Below are 19,057 nucleotides of genomic sequence, written 5' to 3' on the forward strand. Positions count from 1 at the left end.
TAAGATGTTGGAGCACCAATTCTATCATGAATTATGCAATTTAACCTCAACTAATTGCAAGTTTTCGCCAGGAAAAGTTAATTGCCGATAATTAGCACTAGCTGCGTACGAACCAATCACCCAAAATGAGCAGCTGAATTCGGGTATACCACTCAGAAACTAGGTACCAAAAACAATGTTGGGTAGAGTGCCATTGTACCGCGGATGACAGGCGTTTCACCCTCCTGTTGATTTTACACCATTTAAACGATTTTATAATCTTAATTTAGTAAGTGTGATTAATAGAAGGATATTTTGAGTTTTGTAAACGTCGTATAAAATATTAAAAAAAATGCACACCAGATCCACAGGAGCGCCCGCTGAAAATACTGCATTTTCAGTGCGCGCGCTGCTGACAGTTAGACATAACGTTTAGAAAATTCAAATATCCTTCTATTAGTTGCACTTACTGAGTTAGGATCAAAAACCTTTTAGGTGGAGTAAAATCAAAGAGCAACATTTTTTGCACTAAGTGTAGGATAACACTGTCTTTTCCACACCCCGTAACGTTTTCCAGAACGTTTCAGAAAACATGACCAGTGTTCCCGAAACCAAGCCCGAAATCACGGTGTGTTCTGCTGGGTCTTGAATTTGTGAATGCTTTTTTGCGACTAATGAAGAAACGGTTTCAGTTTTCGATTGATTGAGAAGCATCATAACCCGGAATGCAGGTTTACTCGAACACGTTTGAAACATGATGTCATTATTTGTCACGAAAAGTTATAGCAAACAAAAATCCTCGAGATTAAAAACATATGTTCAAAATCTTAGAATCGGTCGACATATGATCATTTCTAGATTGCTTTGAGAATAGGTCGTATGTGCAAAAGAGAGTCTCTCTTTGCTTGCACTCTCTTTCGCTAATAGATAAACTAATTTTGCATATTTTGCTACATTTTCACTCCAGCACGATAGACAAAACTATTGTCTTTTGATATCTGCCAAGAAATCCGAAGTAAACTTTAGTATAGTTCTATAATAATCGAAAGATGAAATGTGAATGAAAGTCAAGAGAGCCTCACTTTTGCACATACGACCTATTCTCAAAGCAATCTAGATTTGGAACAATAGCTTAGTTTTTTTTCTGCCAATTGAGCCGAAAAGATTTTTCTCGTGTCAAGTCCGCTACTGCAAAAATAATGTTAACGACTAACGGTCAGTAGAAGTGATGAAATCTGTACTATGACAAGTGTGTAATTTAAATAAGATTAGCAGGACCGATATAGCTTGTTCAAATATAAACCAGATATAGAAAATAACAATTTAATACGAAAATGGAAAACGAATGTTGCAAATGTATTCAAAACTGCTGTACAGCCCTTGATAGTGAGCATGCTGGGGACCACTGCTTTAACGTTTCCATATTGACAACGGCGACAGAATCACAGTTGCTAAACGATAGAATCGCGTCGCGATCGTCGCATCGCGTGTGTTACGGGGAACCTTAAACGGAACTTTGCCTGTAGCGACCCAACAATAAAATCGTGGCGACTAGGTGTCGCCGTCGCGGCGATGAAATCGATTAGGTCTGTGTCAAAAAGTCGAAGGTCAAAAGGTTAAAAGGGCAGCAGGTCGAAAGGATAAAAGATCGAAGGACAAAAGGTCGAAATGACAAAAGGTCGAAGAAAAAGAAGGTAGAAAAAATTACAGAAGGTTGAAGGAGAAGAAGGTTGAAAAAAAAGCTAGGTCAAAAGGTCGAAAAGACTAATAATCGAAGAGGCAAAAGTTCGATAGACAGAGATTGGAGGTTTCATTTTATTAATCATTGACTGTTCTTACGATGTATGCCTAATATTTTAAACAGACACTATTTTTCAAAGTTTACTCAACTCTCTAATTTCAAAGTTTCTGTTTTCGCTCAAAACCACAATTCAAGTTCTATCTGGTAAAAGGGCGAATGTCGCAAGAGAGAATTCTCTTCGTCGACTTCCCCTCTTTTGAATAAAAGTGACAAACAGGGGATTTCTTTGCAGTTTATCACCTCAGAATGCAAGTTCGCATTGTTTTCTATTGTTCTGAGGTGATAAACCACAAAGAAATCCGCTGCTTGTCACTTTTATTTAAAAGAGGGGAAGTTGACGAAGAGAATCCTCTCTTGCGACATTCGCCCTTATTCCAGATAGAGCTTGAATTTTGCTTTCTAAAACCAATCTGAACACATTCCAGGCAAAAATTTAAAATCGCGATTGCATCCATTTCCCATTGTACAAATTTTGTTTTTCTATTTTAGAATTATTTTTGACCAGAAGCAGTATTGAACTTTATAATGCCTAAATTATAGTTTTGCTTTGTATTATTCTCAAGGCTATGGCTTTTCAATTTTAACCAATATTGTAATTTCGACCTTTTGTTCTTTTGATCTTTTGTTCATTTGACCTTTTGTCCTTCGTTTTTTTTGTCATAGATTCTCCAACGCTATTCCAAAAAAAGTTCGCTATATTTCCGCGCAAGTCACTATCACACCAGCCAAAATGAAGCACTATGCGTCTCCTCCACTACATATTGTCCATTAGGGGCCCCATACACACTCCGACATGTTGTAAAACTTTTACTCTGTCCCCTGACTCTGTGGGGGTCCTACAAAATTGGACCTAACGCCAACAAATTACCATTACCCACTTTTCAGCCCAATCTTCCGGTAAGTAGAATAAATTGACCACAAATCGTATCTCTCAATCCCATAACCAAGGATTTTGTCCAACACATGTACCAATCGGTAAAAAAAATTAAGCACGTCCCTGTGAACTGATCTGCATTTGATTTTGCGCTACTTTATTTTTCAATCAATACCAATAGTTGAGCTATTTGCATTCAAAGAACACAACTTCAATTTGACATGCACAATATTTTGATCATAAACCACAAAATGAAAAAAAAATAGATAGAGCAGTTGATTTGGGCGTGATGATTTCCTACCCTAGGGTCATCCTTTAGTCTATCGGTAAGATAGCAGGATCATGCTGAGGGTTGGTGGGTGGTTCGATTCTCGGTGTCGGTCTAGGCAATTTTCGGTTTGGAAATTGTCTCGACTTCTCTGGGCATAAAAGCATCAACGTGTTAGCCTCATAATTTCCATTTCCAGAAACCAGAAGAACCAGAAATCACAATTCAGTCAATAAGCCGCTTGGTGCGGTTTAGCAGAACTCCGACCAATTTACTAAGGGCCGATTTCTTCACCTACGCTTAGGCCTTAAACCAGGTTTAAACGTATGGGTAAGCACCGCTTAAGAGTTAAGCGAAGGTGAAGAAATTGGCCCTAAGACTAAGATAAAGATTGTCGCTGTCGTCGCTGTCCGGAACATCTTTTGCTGGCGAGGATAGGGGATCTAAATGTCAATGAAGAAAAAATACATTCGATTTGACAGTTAGGTACCACACATGTTTCGGACAGCAGAACAAAGGGAACCGAAGCGACAATCTTTATCTGGTTACTAAAATATCTTTTCTCGAATGCAGTAAATTCACTTTCTACACACGCACACAGAGCCAGGTCAATGTACGCCCACACTTAAAATCTGGTCTGAATGAACTGTTATTGCGAATTATTCTATTGTTTATACATTTTTTGATTTAACCAATATGACATCGTCGTAGAAGGCGTAGAAGTTGTACCTAACAAGAGATGTGCGTGCACTGGAACGAAAATTGTCGGCGGCGTCGGTGTAATCAGAATTCGGAAGTAGGGACTTCCGAAGATTTAAATCTGTCAAACTAAATTATGCGTGGTTTAGCGCATCTTTATGCCAATCCACTACTTCCGAAGTTGGGTGACGTGCCAGTAGCTCGAGATAAATCCATCTTCGGTCTACAAGTCTACAAACATTCTACAATAAATTTTCTCGGAAACGGCGTCGTAAATCGGAGTGATATATTTTTCATGCGTTTGTTTCAACGAGCTTCTAAAAGTTGGGAGTGAAAGGCTGAACGAAAAAATCCACCAAGTGATTGAAATTATTTGGAAGGAAGCCTTCGAGCTGGCTTGGTGCCCTCAAATGTCCTATCTACTAGAAAGGGCACAGACTCGATTCTGCTATCGAGATATAACACTCCTCAATATCGCCTACAACTGTTTGTCACTACGTTACGATAAATGCATCGACCCATAGTACGATGGAAAGATCAACGTTGAAACTAGGTAATGGAAGTAATAAATTTCTTCCATGATTAACTGTATATCAGGAAGCCTCTGTCAGATAGAAATAACTGATCAACTACACGATACACACCTAAACAAGGAAGTAAAAACAAACTACGTCGAGATGCAACTATTCCGAATTCAGCTTGGCAGACTGCGGTTTTTGAGAAGGACGATCAACAACGAACCAGATGTTTACTCTGCGACAAATGCGCGTGAAACGAAACGAACTGCGGAATAAATTGCTAAAACTTGGTTTTTCGGCAAAGCTCATTAGGCTGTTTCGTGTGACGGTGGATGGGTCCAAATCGAGGGTTAGAATATCTAGTTAGGCATCCGATTCGTTTTTTAGTAGAACATCTCAATCATTATAAATAGTTGTATGAGTGCAAAATCAAAATATTTAGTCCGTTTATGCCATGACTTGCACATCCCTTGCACAGCCAGCATGGTCATGAGTAGATCAAGCATTGGTGTCGCTCTCAACTGACTGCAAAACTTTGAACGAATTTGGAGAATTGACCATATCTTCCGGATGACCATCCGATGGCCCATATGAATTAATGAGTTAAATTGTTGACTTTGCCGTCAAATTTGTGTTAGAAATGGGAACAGATTTGCAATATGTCACTATTTTGATTAGTTTTCTGGTAATAAAACCAAAAATAATAAACCATCCTTATCCTAGAACATATTTTAAAATTTTAATATTTAATGATAATTGATTATTAAAGAAAAATATTATGGAACGCAAAACTGCTTTTAGGCCTAAAATGTTGAAATAGTAATACCATTTTTTCTAACAGAATGATTATAAAGGGACTATGATAACAATTTATTGGTGGCTCATATTGGGCAAGATTGCCTCATATGTGCTTGCTTCCTTGAGTATTCCATTCCATTCAGTGCACCCCAGCGACATTAGAGTGCCTTTTCACTTTCCTCGCTCAACCAGCAGCGATGGCCTTAACCAGGGCCGTTTGAATCTCAAACCACACTGGTCTGAATGGTTGCAATGCAAAGTGCTATTTCATCCGTAGAAGAAGCACCCGCCTCACAATCACGTTGCCCGTTGCGCAGGCCAGAAAAGTGAGAAAGCATACAGAGATATACAAACCAGTTGGCTTATAGAAAAAAAAACGCTGCAGGTCGCTAAACTGGAATTGAAACGAGCGCTAGGCGCGTCGTCTGTTCGCTGAAAACTCATTTCCTTTTCTTTTGAAACGGATTGCAGAAAACGATTGAACTGCTGGTCGTCAAACCAAAGCGAGGAAGATGGAAATGCACTATCCTATACGACAACATATAGTGGCTTTTTGCGATGGATTTAGTTTCAAGACTAGCGTCTCGACGTGGTTTGTTTTCACTTTCTTGGTTTGGTGTGAGACGTATAGTTGGTCAGTTATTTCTATCTAACAGAGGCTTCCTGATATACAGCCAATCTTGGAGGAAATTTATTACTTCCATTACCTAGTTTCAGCGTTGATCTTTCCGTCGTACTGTGGTGGGTCGATGCAATGAGGAAATCATTTATCGTAACATAGTGACAAACTGTTGTTAGTGATACTTTGCTATTACTGTAGAGCGTTCCACCTATTGGTCGACAATATGTTATATGAATTTGCTACATTATGGGCAACCTGAAAATCGCAACACAAAACAACTCGCGATTTGATTCTTTGCTTTAGAGTACCGTGACCTGCCCTAATTCCGCGCATCGCTTAATACCGTGGTTTTCATCAAAATTCAGAACCTGTCTATCATGGACAACGTATTATTTGGTAAAATGTTCAAACATATTATGTCCATGTCCATGATAGTCAGGTTTTGATTTTGTATGAAAACCACGGTATTAGGCGATGCGCGGAATTAGGGCATGTCACGGTATATGACAAATATGAGAAAGCCTAATGAATCAGAAATTGCTATAAATCGAACCTCAACCAAACCCTTAGCTCGAAATATATCAAAATAACGTTAAGTTCGTTGCTTTGGCCAGCTAAGCTGCATGATTGGATCAAGATCGCCACAAGCAAAGTAATTACAACAGTCGATTATCTTTCTGCGTGCGTGTGCATTTTTCAAGAATAGCTCGTGAAATCACGCGATAACATAACCGTTCGACTTCAGTTCAGATGCAATAATCAAAAACAAGAAAAAGGCTGGTGAATAAAATATTGGGGTGGAGCAACTGTTACATATAAAATATGCATTATATGTCCAAAATTATTATAAATTATAAATAAATCAATAACTAGCTACATAACGCCTAATTTCAGAATTTAATTCATTTTACGAACTAATCTATTATTTGGTGATTGTGCTATTGTCATGCATTTTAGTTTAGACAAGATTCAAATCATTCCTTTTTTTGGTTTACGCTCCAACTGCGATACTATACTAGCTATCAATTATTGTATGTCTCTATTCTGCTGCTATGGGCTACGTCGCCAATCAAGCAGTCTACAAATGGTCCACAAATAATCCTTCATTATCAGTCATTGTATCAAGCTTAGAGTGAGCTCTGTTATTATCATCGAGGAGTAGAGGAAATATGTGGGTTAAGGAGAGGACGTGCTGCCTTCCAATTTTTCTCAGCCTAGTAGCTTTCTCTAAGTATTGAACATTGTCCTATCATGTAGGACTTCGTCTTCAGGGAATGTATAAACCGGTTATCGCACCGGATAGTCTGCATAACTTATCGAATGGCAAAGGCTTATAGCATATGCATGCATGCATAAGCTTTGCAGCCTCCTGCGGAATGGTAGTCCGAATCAGTTTCTCCCATCTCAAAAACATCCACAATGACACATGTAGATCACCTTACAAAATCGACCAAATTATAATCGATAGTAAGTTCTCATCCGACATCACGAACGTCCGAACTAACCGCAGTGCACATATAGAATCCGAGCACTACCTCGTTGCAGTATGCCTGTACCCAAAACTCTCGACGGTTTACAACACGCGTCAAAGCGTAAACTAGCCCAAGTCTACGCGCAACATGTGGAAGCGGCACTTTCTATGGAGAGATATTTAATGGCTGGAGAGATATTTGATCCATCATTGGTAGCACCGACACCACTGCACTTGGCACGGTTGGAGGTGTTCGCCATCGCTGACAGTTTTTGGAGCGGCACTGACAATATTCTTGGTGCACCGCCGTTTAAAATTGGTCACGCCGCTGATTTATAATTTTCCAAGCTGATTTTGAAGAAGACCGCAGCATTTTCTGTGAAAATTCCGAAGATTCAGTGCTATTCCCGGAAAATTTCCCGATTAATCCTCACAACATCACGTTGAAACTCCAGAAACTTTTTCGTGAAAATACCAATGATTGCCTTGAAAATTCCATACAATTCCCCCTTGAAATTTATAAAGGCTCTTTGTTAAAACTAGAAAAAAAAACTTGAATGGAAATCCTGTTGAAATCCTCAGAATTTCTCATTTAAATCTAATTTCCAAACAGAGAAAAGTTATTTGACAGGAGGCGTATGTTGCCAAGTATGTTGTTTGACTGTACAAAACCATTTGGTTGAAGTCGATTTCGCCTAAATTTATTTGGCCGAAAATGTCACTTGGTCGGATAGCCTTTTTTGGCTGAAAAAGTTGGTTGCCGAACAGTCGAAAATTCCCTTTGGGGCAAATGATCGTCTGACAAAAAGGGCAATTAGGCTCAAATGGACCTTCGGCCGAAAGTGTCATTCGGATGAATTGGTCATTTTGCCAAAAAAAAGTCGTTTGTTCAAAATAGTTGTTTTGCTGAGAGGATATTTCCGTGTCATTGCTACCAAACGGTATTTTCGGTCAATTTATCTATTCGGTCAAACTAGTTTTTCGGCCAAGCGACCATTTCGGCTTAACAACATTTTCGGTCAAATGACCTGTTAGGGTAGACAACTTTTTCGGCCAAATTACCAGTTCGGCCGAATATTCCATTCGGCTTGTATGTCGCTTTTGGCCAAATGATCCGGTCAAATCAATATCGACCTGACAACCGTTTGGGACGAACGTTCTATTCGGCCAAATTAATTTGAAAATCGGCAGAACGAAGGCATTCGAAGAAATGACTTTTCACCAAATGAGTTTCGGCCAAACGATGCGAAGGCCATTCGGCCGAAGCCCACAATGCCAAAAGTTGTTTGGTTAGAATATCTAACCGAACAAACCATTAGGCCAAAGCCCATCTGGTCGAAATTGTCATTAAGCCAAAATAGACATACGGGCTCAAATGTCGTTCGGCCGAACTGGTCATTTGGCCGAATAAGTCGTTTGAAAAATGTAGGCCATTTTATCGAAAATAGCATTTGTTGAAATGGTCCTTTGACCGAAAAGGTCATTCAGCTGAATGACTTTCGGTTTTACGTGTTATGCAGCCAAATGGCCTTCCGCCGAACGATTTTCGGCCAAACGTCCTTATTCTGGTACGGCCAGCTTCAAGGGGGACCTCGAGCAAAAATGAGTAATGGCGGATTTATTACAATTAAAACAAAACTTATTGATAAAGTATTAATGTTTTCTGTTTTGTATCTAAAATTTTGTATTGCACATAATAAGCATGGCGATTAGTCAAATCAAATTCAGTCAAAGACTTTAGAATTCCGTCCACCCCAAGCAGTACAATGTACGAAGGGCTGTGGGACAAAAATTCAGTCAAAGACTTTATAGTTCCGTCCACCCCTACCAGTACAATGCACGAAGGGCTGTACCCGACTAGAAGGTCATATTAAAATTATATCATACTATGTTATTATGTTATACTAAATTTTTATAACAAAATTTGTTAGAAATATGGTGCAGGATGTTGTTAAAATATCTAAATTTCTATCAAAAACAGCACTACTGGAAACAAAAAACTATCAAATTTTGTTACAATTGTATCATAAAAATAACATAATCTGTTAGAAATTTATAACAGAATCAGATACAAAATATATTGTTTCTGTGCAGTTGGAATTTTTACAGGTCGTGATAGGTCTCTAGATTGTGATCAACAATCAAATTTTTTTGTTTTTGTCTGAACAAGAATATTTTCGAGAACATGAAATTAACAACATTACAAATAAGGCAACCTTCTCAAATTATATCAGCGTTGTGATACCTATGGCTGGGAGACTTTGCTACATCTATTTTAATTGCCTACTGTTGGGCAATTCGGTGTTAAGCATTTTTCGAATCATATTATGATATAATCCTGTTACAACATTTGAAAGAATATGGCTACTGAGAACAAAATTGTATCAAATTAAGTTATAAATATCACAATATGTTAATATTGTGTTCAATTTTTGTTATGCTCTTCTAGTCGGGTAGGCTCCTCTCAAGAGGCTCGGCAGCTTCCTTTCCACTTCCAGAGGCTCGGCAGCCTCCTTTCAAGAGGCTCGGCAGCCTCCTTTCAAGAGCCTCGGAAGCCTCCTTTTAAGAGGCTCGGAAGCCTCCTTTCAAGAGGCTCGGAAGCCTCCTTTCAAGAGGCTCAGAAGCCTCCTTTCCAGAGGCTCGGAAGCCTCCTTTCCAGAAGCTCGGAAGCCTCCTTTCAAGAGGCTCGGAAGCTTCCTTTCAGGAGGCTTGGAAGCTTCCTTTCAAGAGGCTTGGAAGCCTCCTTTCAAGAGGCTCGGAAGCCTCTTTTCAAAAGGCTCAAAGCCTCCTTTCAAGAGGCTCAGGAAGCCTCCTTTCAAAGGCTCAGAAGCCTCCTTTCAAGAGGCTCAGAGCCTCCTTTCAAGAGGCTCAAGCCTCCTTTCAAGAGGCTCAGAAGCCTCCTTTCAAGAGGCTCAGGAAGCCTCCTTTCAAGAGGCTCAAGCCTCCTTTCAAGAGGCTCAGAAGCCTCCTTTCAAGAGGCCTGGAAGCCTCCTTTCAAGAGAGCTCAAGCCTCCTTTCCAGAGGCTCAAAGCCTCCTTTCAAGAGAGCTCGAAGCCTTCTTTCAAGAGGCTCAGGAAGCCTCATTTCAAGAGGCTGGAAGCCTCCTTTCAAGAGGCTCAGGAAGCCTCCTCTCAAGAGGCTCAGAAGCTTCCTTTCAGAGGCTCAGAAACCTCCTTTCAAGAGGCTCAGGAAGCCTCCTTTCAAGAGGCCTGGAGGCCTCCTTTCAAGAGGTTCGGAAGCCTCCTTTCAAGAGGTTCAGGAAGCCTCCTTTCAAGAGGCTCAGAAGCCTCCTTTCAAGAGGCTCAGGAAGCCTCCTTTCAAGAGGCTCAGAAGCCTCCTTTCAAGAGGCTCGGAAGCCTCCTTTCAAGAGGCTCAGGAAGCCTCCTTTCAAGAGCTCAGGAAGCCTCCTTTCAAGGCTCCAGCCTCCCTTTCAAGAGCTCAGGCCTCCTTTCCAGAGGCTCGGAAGCCTCCTTTCAAGAGGCTCAGAAGCCTTCTTTCAAGAGGCTCAGAGCCTCATTTCAAGAGGCTCAGAAGCCTCCTTTCAAGAGGTTCGGAAGCCTCCTCTCCAGAGGCTTGGAAGCTTCTTTCAAAAGGCTCGGAAACCTCCTTTCAAGAGGCTCCACCTCCTTTCAAGAGGCTCGGAGGCCTCCTTTCAAGAGGTTCGGAAGCCTCCTTTCAAGAGGTTCAGAGCCTCCTTTCAAGAGGCTCAGGAAGCCTCCTTTCAAGAGGCTCAGAAGCCTCCTTTCAAGAGGCTCAGAGCCTCCTTTCAAGAGGCTCAGAAGCCTCCTTCAAGAGGCTCTGGAAGCCTCCTTTCAAGAGCTCAGGAAGCCTCCTTCAAGAGGCTCAGAAGCCTCCTTTCAAGAGGCTCAGAAGCCTCCTTTCAAGAGGCTCGGAAGCCTCCTTTCAAGAGGCTCAGAAGCCTCCTTTCAAGAGGCTCAGAGCCTCCTTTCAAGAGGCTCCAGAGCCTCCTTTCAAGAGGCTCAGGAAGCCTCCTTTCAAGAGCTCAGGAAGCCTCCTTTCAAGAGGCTCAGAGCCTCCTTTCAAGAGGTTCAGGAAGCCCTCCTTTCAAGAGGCTCAGAAGCCTCCTTTCAAGAGGCTCCAGGAAGCCTCTTTTCAAGAGGCTCAGGCCTCCTTTCAAGAAGGCTTGAAGCCTCCTTTCAAGAGGCTCGGAAGCCTCCTTTCCAAGAGCTCAGAAGCCTCCTTTCAAGAGGCTCGGAAGCCTCCTTTCAAGAGGCACGGAAGCCTCCTTTCAAGAGGCTCAGAGCCTTCTTTCAAGAGGCTCAGAAGCCTCCTCCTTCAAGAGGCTCAGAAGCCTCCTTTCAAGAGGCTCAAGCCTCCTTTCCAGAGGCTCAAGCCTCTTTCAAGAGGCTCAGAGCCTCCTTTCAAGAGGCTCAGAAGCCTCCTTTCAAGAGGCTCGGAGGCCTCCTTTCAGAGGCTCAGGAAGCCTCCTTTCAAGAGGCTCGAAGCCTCCTTTCAAGAGGCTCGGAAGCCTCCTTTCAAGAGGCTCAGGAAGCCTCCTTTCAAGAGGCTCAGGAAGCCTCCTTTCAAGAGGCCTGAAGCCTCCTTTCAAGAGGCTCAGAAGCCTCCTTTCAAGAGGCTCGGAAGCCTCCTTTCAAGAGCTCAGAGCCTCCTTTCAAGAGGCTCAAGCCTCCTTTCCAAGAGGCTCAGAAGCCTCCTTTCAAGAGGCTCAAGCCTCCTTTCAAGAGGCACGGAAGCCTCCTTTCAAGAGGCACGGAAGCCTCCTTTCAAGAGGCTGGAAGCCTTCTTCAAGAGGCTCGAAGCCTCCTTTCAAGAGGCCTGGAAGCCTCCTTTCAAGAGGCTCAGAAGCCTCCCTTTCCAAAGAGGCTCAGCAGCCTCCTTTCAAGAGCTCCAGCAGCAGCCTCCTTTCAAGAGGCCCGGCAGCCTTCTTTCAAGAGGCTCGGCAGCCTCCTTCAAGAGGCTCAGCAGCCTCCTTTAAACAGGCTCAGAAGCCTCCTTTCAAGAGGCCTGGAAGCCTCCTTTCCAGAGGCTCAGCCTCTTTCCAGAGGCCTCAGAGCCTCCTTTCCAGAAGCTTGGAAGCTTCCTTTCAGGAGGCTTGAAAGCTTCCTTTCAAGAGGCTTGGAAGCCGCCTTTCAAGAGGCTCGGAAGCCTCCTTTCAAAAGGATCGAAAGCCTCCTTTCAAAAGGCGCGGAAGCCTCCGTTCAAGAGGCCTGGAAGCCTCCTTTCAAAGGCTCGGAAGCCTCCTTTCAAGAGGCTCAGGAAGCCTCCTTTCAAGAGGCCTCAGGAAGCCTCCTTTCAAGAGGCTCAGAAGCCTCCTTTCAAGAGGCTCGAAGCCTCCTTTCCAGAGGCTCGGAAGCCACCTTTCAAGAGGGCTCAGGAAGCCTCCTTTCAAGAGGCTCAGAGCCTCCTTTCCAAGAGGCTCAGAAGCCTCCTTTCAAGAGGCTCAGGAAGCCTCCTTTCAAGAGGCTCAGAAGCCTCCTTTCAAGAGGCTCAGGAAGCCTCCTTTCAAGAGGCTCGGAAGCCTCCTTTCAAGAGGCTCGAAGCCTCCTTTCAAGAGGCTCGAAGCCTCCTTTCAACAGGCTCAGGAAGCTTCCTTTCAAGAGGCTCAGGAAGCCTTCTTTCAAGAGGCTCAGAAGCCTCCTTTCAAGAGGCTCCGAAGCCTTCTTTCAAATGGCTCGAAGCCTCCTTTCATGAGGCTCGGAAGCCTCCTTTCAAGAGGATCGGAAGCCTTCAAAAGTTGTCGAAGTCTTGCAGGAAGCTAGATGTATAAAATTAATTTGAATCTAAAAGTTTCACAGAATATCGAAAAGTTCAGACAATTTTTTAGAGAGCCATATGTAGTTTTCAGGTCCGTTTTTAATAAACTATCAAATATTTTATATTAACTCAAATATCTTTGATACTATCTTATGAAATACCGCCGTCGGGGGTGACAATGGGTCAAATGGGGTGAGAATGGGTCACTGTTTCAACTACTTCTTCTTCTTCAATCGCTCTACATTCCAACTGGAACTTGGCCAACTTTCCAACTTAGTATTCCATTACCTTTTTTTCAGTTACTAATTGAAAAGCTTCTCTATGACCGCTATTGCATGAGTATGTATCTTGTGTGGCAATGCCCAGCGTTTTTCCAACCCGAAAACATCCTAGACCGGACCGAGAATCGAACTCGCCATCACTGGATTAGCAATCCTTCGCCTTTACTCGTAAGGCTACTGGAGACCCCCGTTTCAACTACTTATAATGCTTGTCGAATAGATTTAATGTATTTGAGGACAAGAAAACTAAATTACAATAAACCTTTTTGAACGGTTTTACCATCCGACCTTCAGACTGTCGGTAAGAGCGATGACCCATTCTCACCCTCCAGATGCATTGTCACCCCCGATGACGGTACGCTTATTTTCATTTACAGTGAAAAAATAGGGTGTACCTCAATGAAAGCATAAGTTCGAAGGGTTGAAGGTTGAGAACCGCTGAGCTATGGCAACCCCAATCGGCGGCTAATTAAACTTAACAGCGCAGTTTCACACCCTGTGGAAAAGCTAGTGGGCGCGCTGCTGTGCAATCTTTGCGCGTTACCAATGCGAAGTGCTGAACATTTTAGAAGAGCGCGACAATATCCACAGAATGCATACAATATGGGCAATCATCAGAAAACAACATATTCTGTGTTATACTGTACATTATATAGTAAATCATTTGTTTATACTATTAAACAAATGGTACATTTTATCCGGGTTTCCATTCCGCGTCCAACATCGTCCAATTGGGAACGTCCCGGGTGATCCACCCGATTTCCCTCTCCGAACTTGATTAGAGGATGATTTTTGGTTCCATTTTGGTCGTGAATTGTGTTGATGATGATTTCAGTAATGTTGGCGGTACGCCAACCAACTGATTTATGGCCGGCGGTAAACTAACCGATGACGTCCATCCTTAAACATTGTAAACCTTACGTCGAGTCACCACGCTGGATTCTTCCACTCTGTTACAACTTTCATAATAAAATGATATTGATTGTACATATCACAAAGAACCTGAAACTCGCTAGCTCACGGGAGGGTATTCTACCGGGTCGTTAACGCTACTTCAATCACCCCAATACTCAAGCTGAGGATGATTCTGTTCTTCGCAGGAGTATAAAAACAGAGCCGTCATAAAAAGCGCTAATGCGGTAGGATGGGCAAAGCTATTACTCAAAGGGGGGGGGATCTATTCACAGTGATCCAAGAAAGACGAGGCTTGGTGGTCCCTTTGTGGACCCGGGAGGACGACACAATGGCTACACCTGATTTACAATTTTAACACTTTATTTGTGACGTCACATTTGGGGGTACTTGCGCTTTGGTGTTGGATTCGGTGTGGAGATGGCCGATCTGGCCGGCTTGGCGTTGGTCGCAGGGTCTTTACAGTCCGGACGTCAATCCACGGACGGGGCTAGTGCGGCACTGGAATGTGGCTGGAAGATGGCGGCCTACGTTCAGCAAACGGCAATCCCGCGTGCTCAAAAGCAATGGCGGCACGGATTTGGACCGAAAGTCTCCGGCATCCAAATCGTCGGGATCTATGCGGCCGAAGGAACCGGAACTAGCTCTTCGCCCACGGAAGTTTCCACCGATGCACTGCACTGTCGAGAACTTGGGAAAAGCACAAAAGAAAAAGGTCCCTTTGTCGTGGACCTGGACACACCGGATTAGTACCCTGCGACGTCACTTCCTAACCTCTAATTTTTCATCTGTTCACATTAACATTTACCTTTTTCTATTTCGTTTTTAATTCGTTTGTCATTGTCGTTATTTGTTCGTGTGGATTCGAATGGGATTTTACTATAATTTTAAAGCATTACATTAATTTAGGCTAAGATAAGATAAGGCCATTAACACTACTAACCACACTAATCGATTTTTACTAACACAAATCCGTACTATTTAATTTATAACAATGAGTATTTTAACGACTAACATTGAACAGATCCTATTATAAGAAAAGAAACAACACAAAATTAAAAGGAGCTTCACCAACAATAATTCAGACAATAAACCTTTTATAACTTAAACACGCGCGCACTACTACTTCTTTCTAGGATCACTATGCAAAAGAGAAAGATCTGTTCATTTTCCGCATCCTTTATACCCTTCATAGCATAAACTATGTTTTGTGTTTTTAGTTTGCCCATCCTGTTGCATTGAGCACCCTCTATAGGCAAGCTCAAATGGAACAGGGCTGTGCGTATTTTGCCCGAACTCAAACTGCTCGAACGTCTATCGCATCTGGTCACACTTGGTATGACGTGAAAGTGGAACACGCACTCACTCGTGAGATAAATCTTCGACCAGTGAGTGTGACAGTTCCGAGGTGTAATCTTTGGAAAGGTCGTAATGGGAGGGATTGGTGACGGAAATTCACTTGTGGTGGAGCCAACAAGTCCATATTGGAACCGAACGGTTACAAACCATGGCTCCGTGAAGTGTTATACACGCCTGAGCCAACCAAATAAATTTAAAAAAAAACCCAACGGTGGAGAACCACACAGCTGCTCTTATTAGTGTTTAGGTTATTTAGCCTGCTGGATTTTTGACTAGTTCTTCAAGGATGCTAAGGAGGATGTAGCGCTTCCGAGAAAGCCAGGACGGAATTTCGGTTCCGGGGCCACCGAACCTAATGCAGTTAATGATAAATTGAATATATCCCTAGCCACCCAAGAAAAGCTGCTCCTGGCTGCTCTTCGTTCGAAAGTGCCACAGCTGCTGCGCTTATTCTTGGACCAGAATACCAGCTTGGATGAAGCTGATCAATGATGTGTTGATTGAACATTGTCAAAAGTTTGAACGTATTTTAGTTCGGAAAAGTCTAAAACAATATCAGAGGATCATGTACACTCCCCCCACAATTATGGAACACTTTTTCAAAAAAGCAATAATTCCACAAGGTTCCATGGGTAAATGAATTCCTATCAGCAATATTAGTTATCTTCCATCATAGCAATTCATGGCAGTTTGAGCATTTAAAGAAAGCTTTAAATGCTTAAATTACTATACATTTGATTTGTTGAAAAAATATGATTTGATCAGTGTTCCACAATTGTGACCACGACGATATTTCCCCAGAGTTATGGAACAGTTCAGTCTCTCCTGCATTAATCGCTTCTTAATCATTATTTGTGTTGACTGACATCCAGAATCAAAAGCAGTAACTGTATGTTGCTGTTCTATTGTAGTAATTACATTGGCGATATGAACGAGTTTGTAACTAATATTTGCATAAACAAGGCGTTGTATACATTCGCCGCCATCTTTATCACAACATGTTCCATAAAATGATTATTTGCCATTGTCTGAAAGTTCATTAATTTACTTATAATCAAACCCATTTCATATTGGATATCACATAGCCGATCGAAAGCTTAGATCCTAACGATGGTATCCATGTATCAATATCTACAAATATCTTATAGAAGTAAGTAATTGTTGTTAAGCGTTCCATAACTGTGCGGAGAGTTTATCTTCGCTACTGTATTTCTATAATTCAGGGCTAGTGAGAAATTTTATCGACACTCCTGTGCGTAAAGTATTCATAAGATAAGCATAAACGGCGATTTGGCTTTAAAAAAAACCTTGCAGGTGTTCTTAATGTAAATAACGTCAGAATCGAATTTCAAAATTACTTTAGCACAGAAATACATATCTGTCTCATATCTGTTTCATCTTTGCTGCCATTCATTAGAATACAATTTTAATTCATATCGAGATTGTATCGAAAAAGTTGTTTTTTTGTGATTTTGCGACATCGAAAAACGTGAGCTCCCAGTTGCGATCATAGCATTTCTACGTTAAATTCGCGAAATACCCAATGGATTAGTTCACAATTTTAATTACCTTGGCTATGCATTTGGTTAAAATTACTGAGCAATTTTTGGGGCAACAGCACATGCATTTTAGCATATATTTTTATGGCAACATTTTATCATAAATACCAACATCATTGTTAAACATCTGACGTATTTCTAATAATGATCTGAATACTTACTTTTTGCCTTTTTGATCGACGCTATCAACTACAACATTCCAGGTCCGGTGAATTAAGTACAGCAAAAACAACATTCTGGAGTTTTCCGGATTTTGTTGCTGCTGCTGCTGTTGTTGTGTGTTCTGTCGGTTACTTCTGGAGCCCGTATTGGTAGCCCCATGGTCGTAACAAAACCGTTTTCCGTTACATTCACTATAGCACTGCGTTTGGCTTCGGGGAAGCGTTGATTCGTTCCCACTACTTATCACGTTTCCCATCTTGATCTGATCACCAATTGTCTACCCAGCCGGTACAAATTTCGATTAAATTATTCTATCTTGACGGCCCTAGCCACGAAGAGCGATGAGTGATTTTCAGTTTCAGATAATTCACAATTCTGACTAGGCTCATCGCTAACTGAGGTATTTCTTCGCCACATCCATAACCTATTACGTGTTCCACTCCGTTGGTTCGCTATTGAATCACTTCAAATTTATGATCTACAAATAATTCTGAGGTCTACCGCCAGCTAGTTAGCACCGAAAAGCTGCTCGACTTGAAGATCTTCTGTCAAGTCTCGAATAATCTCATTACCGCACTGATTGAATGCGGGAACTTTTGCATCGTTTGTTTTGCTCGACGTAATTTCACTCCATTTTGGCTTTTCCTGCTTTCTTCGTTGGCACACGCTACTCTGGCAGGCACCAGATACCCGAGTCTCGGCGTGCCGCCTATGCTCCACACCCAAGCGTGTTGTTTCGCTTCCGACCAGCAGCGTCAGTGCTCCGGGATATGCTTACACGCTTCGATGCCATCAAATTTTCTAGTTGAAGTCGATTATTGCTTTCAGTCTGATCCGATGGACGCCGACGGTTTGGTGCTGGGAGATGCCTAATAATGTATCAGGAAAAGAAGTACATAGGAAATTATTAGTAATTCTGCAGCTTCAAATTAAATTAGATTATGCTGGGTAAAACCCGGTTGATGGCAAAATCGCGAGTAACTGCGGAAATCGATTTAAACGCTGTCATAATAACTAATAGAAGAGTGGTAAATTATGGGTCAGTTAGTGAATGTTGTAGCAATGATAATGATGGAAGAATGTCTCTTATCTCATACTGCAATTATTTACATATCGTATACTAAACATAACTAATGGCTTCCGGGATGTCGAGAAAATATCTGTGTCTGTTGATTAAAGCAAGATATAATCGTTAATTTGTGTATATAATCGACAGGTTTGGGCGACTTTTTCATTGAATAATATATTTTTCAATGAATCGCACTATAACTGCCACCAGAGCATCAAATAGTCGAATGAACGCACTGTCAATTTCCGATCGAATCAGCGAGTATTTATATAAATTTCGTAAATTAATAAATTTCTGTACAACTGAACACTTATATGATAATAAAAGTGTATATAATCAAAGTCAATATAATCAAAGCAAATTATGTTTTCTTTGAACACAGTGACCATTCTCAATACTAATCATATGAGTGAATCTGAGAAAGTTAATCTCACTGTACAAGTTTTGAGTTTTTGCCTTTCTCGTACAATAAAGTTGTACCGAAAGGCTATATGATTGCTCGAAAAAAGAACTTTTGATAGAAGCTCGACGAACTCCTCCATGGATTCGATCGGAAATTCCTCCAAGAATCCCTTCGAAAGTTTCTCCATGAATTCCTCTTGATGATTCTCCAAAAACTGGTGCCGAAAAATTATCATATAATGCTTCTGGAAGTGTATTCTGGGATTTCTCTGTTATTTCCTTCAGGAATTCTTTCGGAAATTCCTGCAGCAATACCTTCAGGAAAATCATTCAAATCCTTTCGGAATTCATCTTGAAGTTTCTCCAGGAATTCTTCCAGCAATTCCACCAGAACTTCCATTAGCATTTCCCCTGAAGGTTTCTTCAGACTTTTATCCGGAAGTTCATTCAGAACATCCTTTGGGTTAAGAAAATTATTTTGAGCTTTTTAGTGTAATGTCTTCACTTGTCATAAGACGAGTTTGTACAATCCCATTGCATTCCACTA

General features: G+C 41.6%; 1 protein-coding gene and 1 long non-coding RNA gene across 4 annotated transcripts in view; both read right to left on the minus strand.

Annotated features, from left to right (window-relative positions):
- The window catches only part of LOC134223999 (uncharacterized), a 368,032-nt gene that overhangs the window by 294,812 nt on the left and 54,163 nt on the right, over nt 1-19,057 (minus strand). For all 3 annotated transcript variants that reach the window (XM_062703225.1, XM_062703226.1, XM_062703224.1), the window contains one exon: nt 17,039-17,908. In XM_062703225.1, the coding sequence (XP_062559209.1) occupies nt 17,039-17,295 (257 nt within the window). In that variant the 5' untranslated portion in view covers nt 17,296-17,908. The remainder of the gene's footprint in view (nt 1-17,038; nt 17,909-19,057) is intronic.
- LOC134219421 (uncharacterized) lies at nt 14,402-14,995 on the minus strand. Its single transcript, XR_009981557.1, has 3 exons — nt 14,903-14,995; nt 14,768-14,838; nt 14,402-14,649 (listed from the first exon to the last, which is right to left on the minus strand). It is a non-coding gene; the product is annotated as an uncharacterized LOC134219421 (long non-coding RNA).

Source organism: Armigeres subalbatus, chromosome 3 (assembly GCF_024139115.2).
Source record: "Armigeres subalbatus isolate Guangzhou_Male chromosome 3, GZ_Asu_2, whole genome shotgun sequence".
Taxonomy (NCBI): Eukaryota; Metazoa; Arthropoda; class Insecta; order Diptera; family Culicidae; genus Armigeres; species Armigeres subalbatus.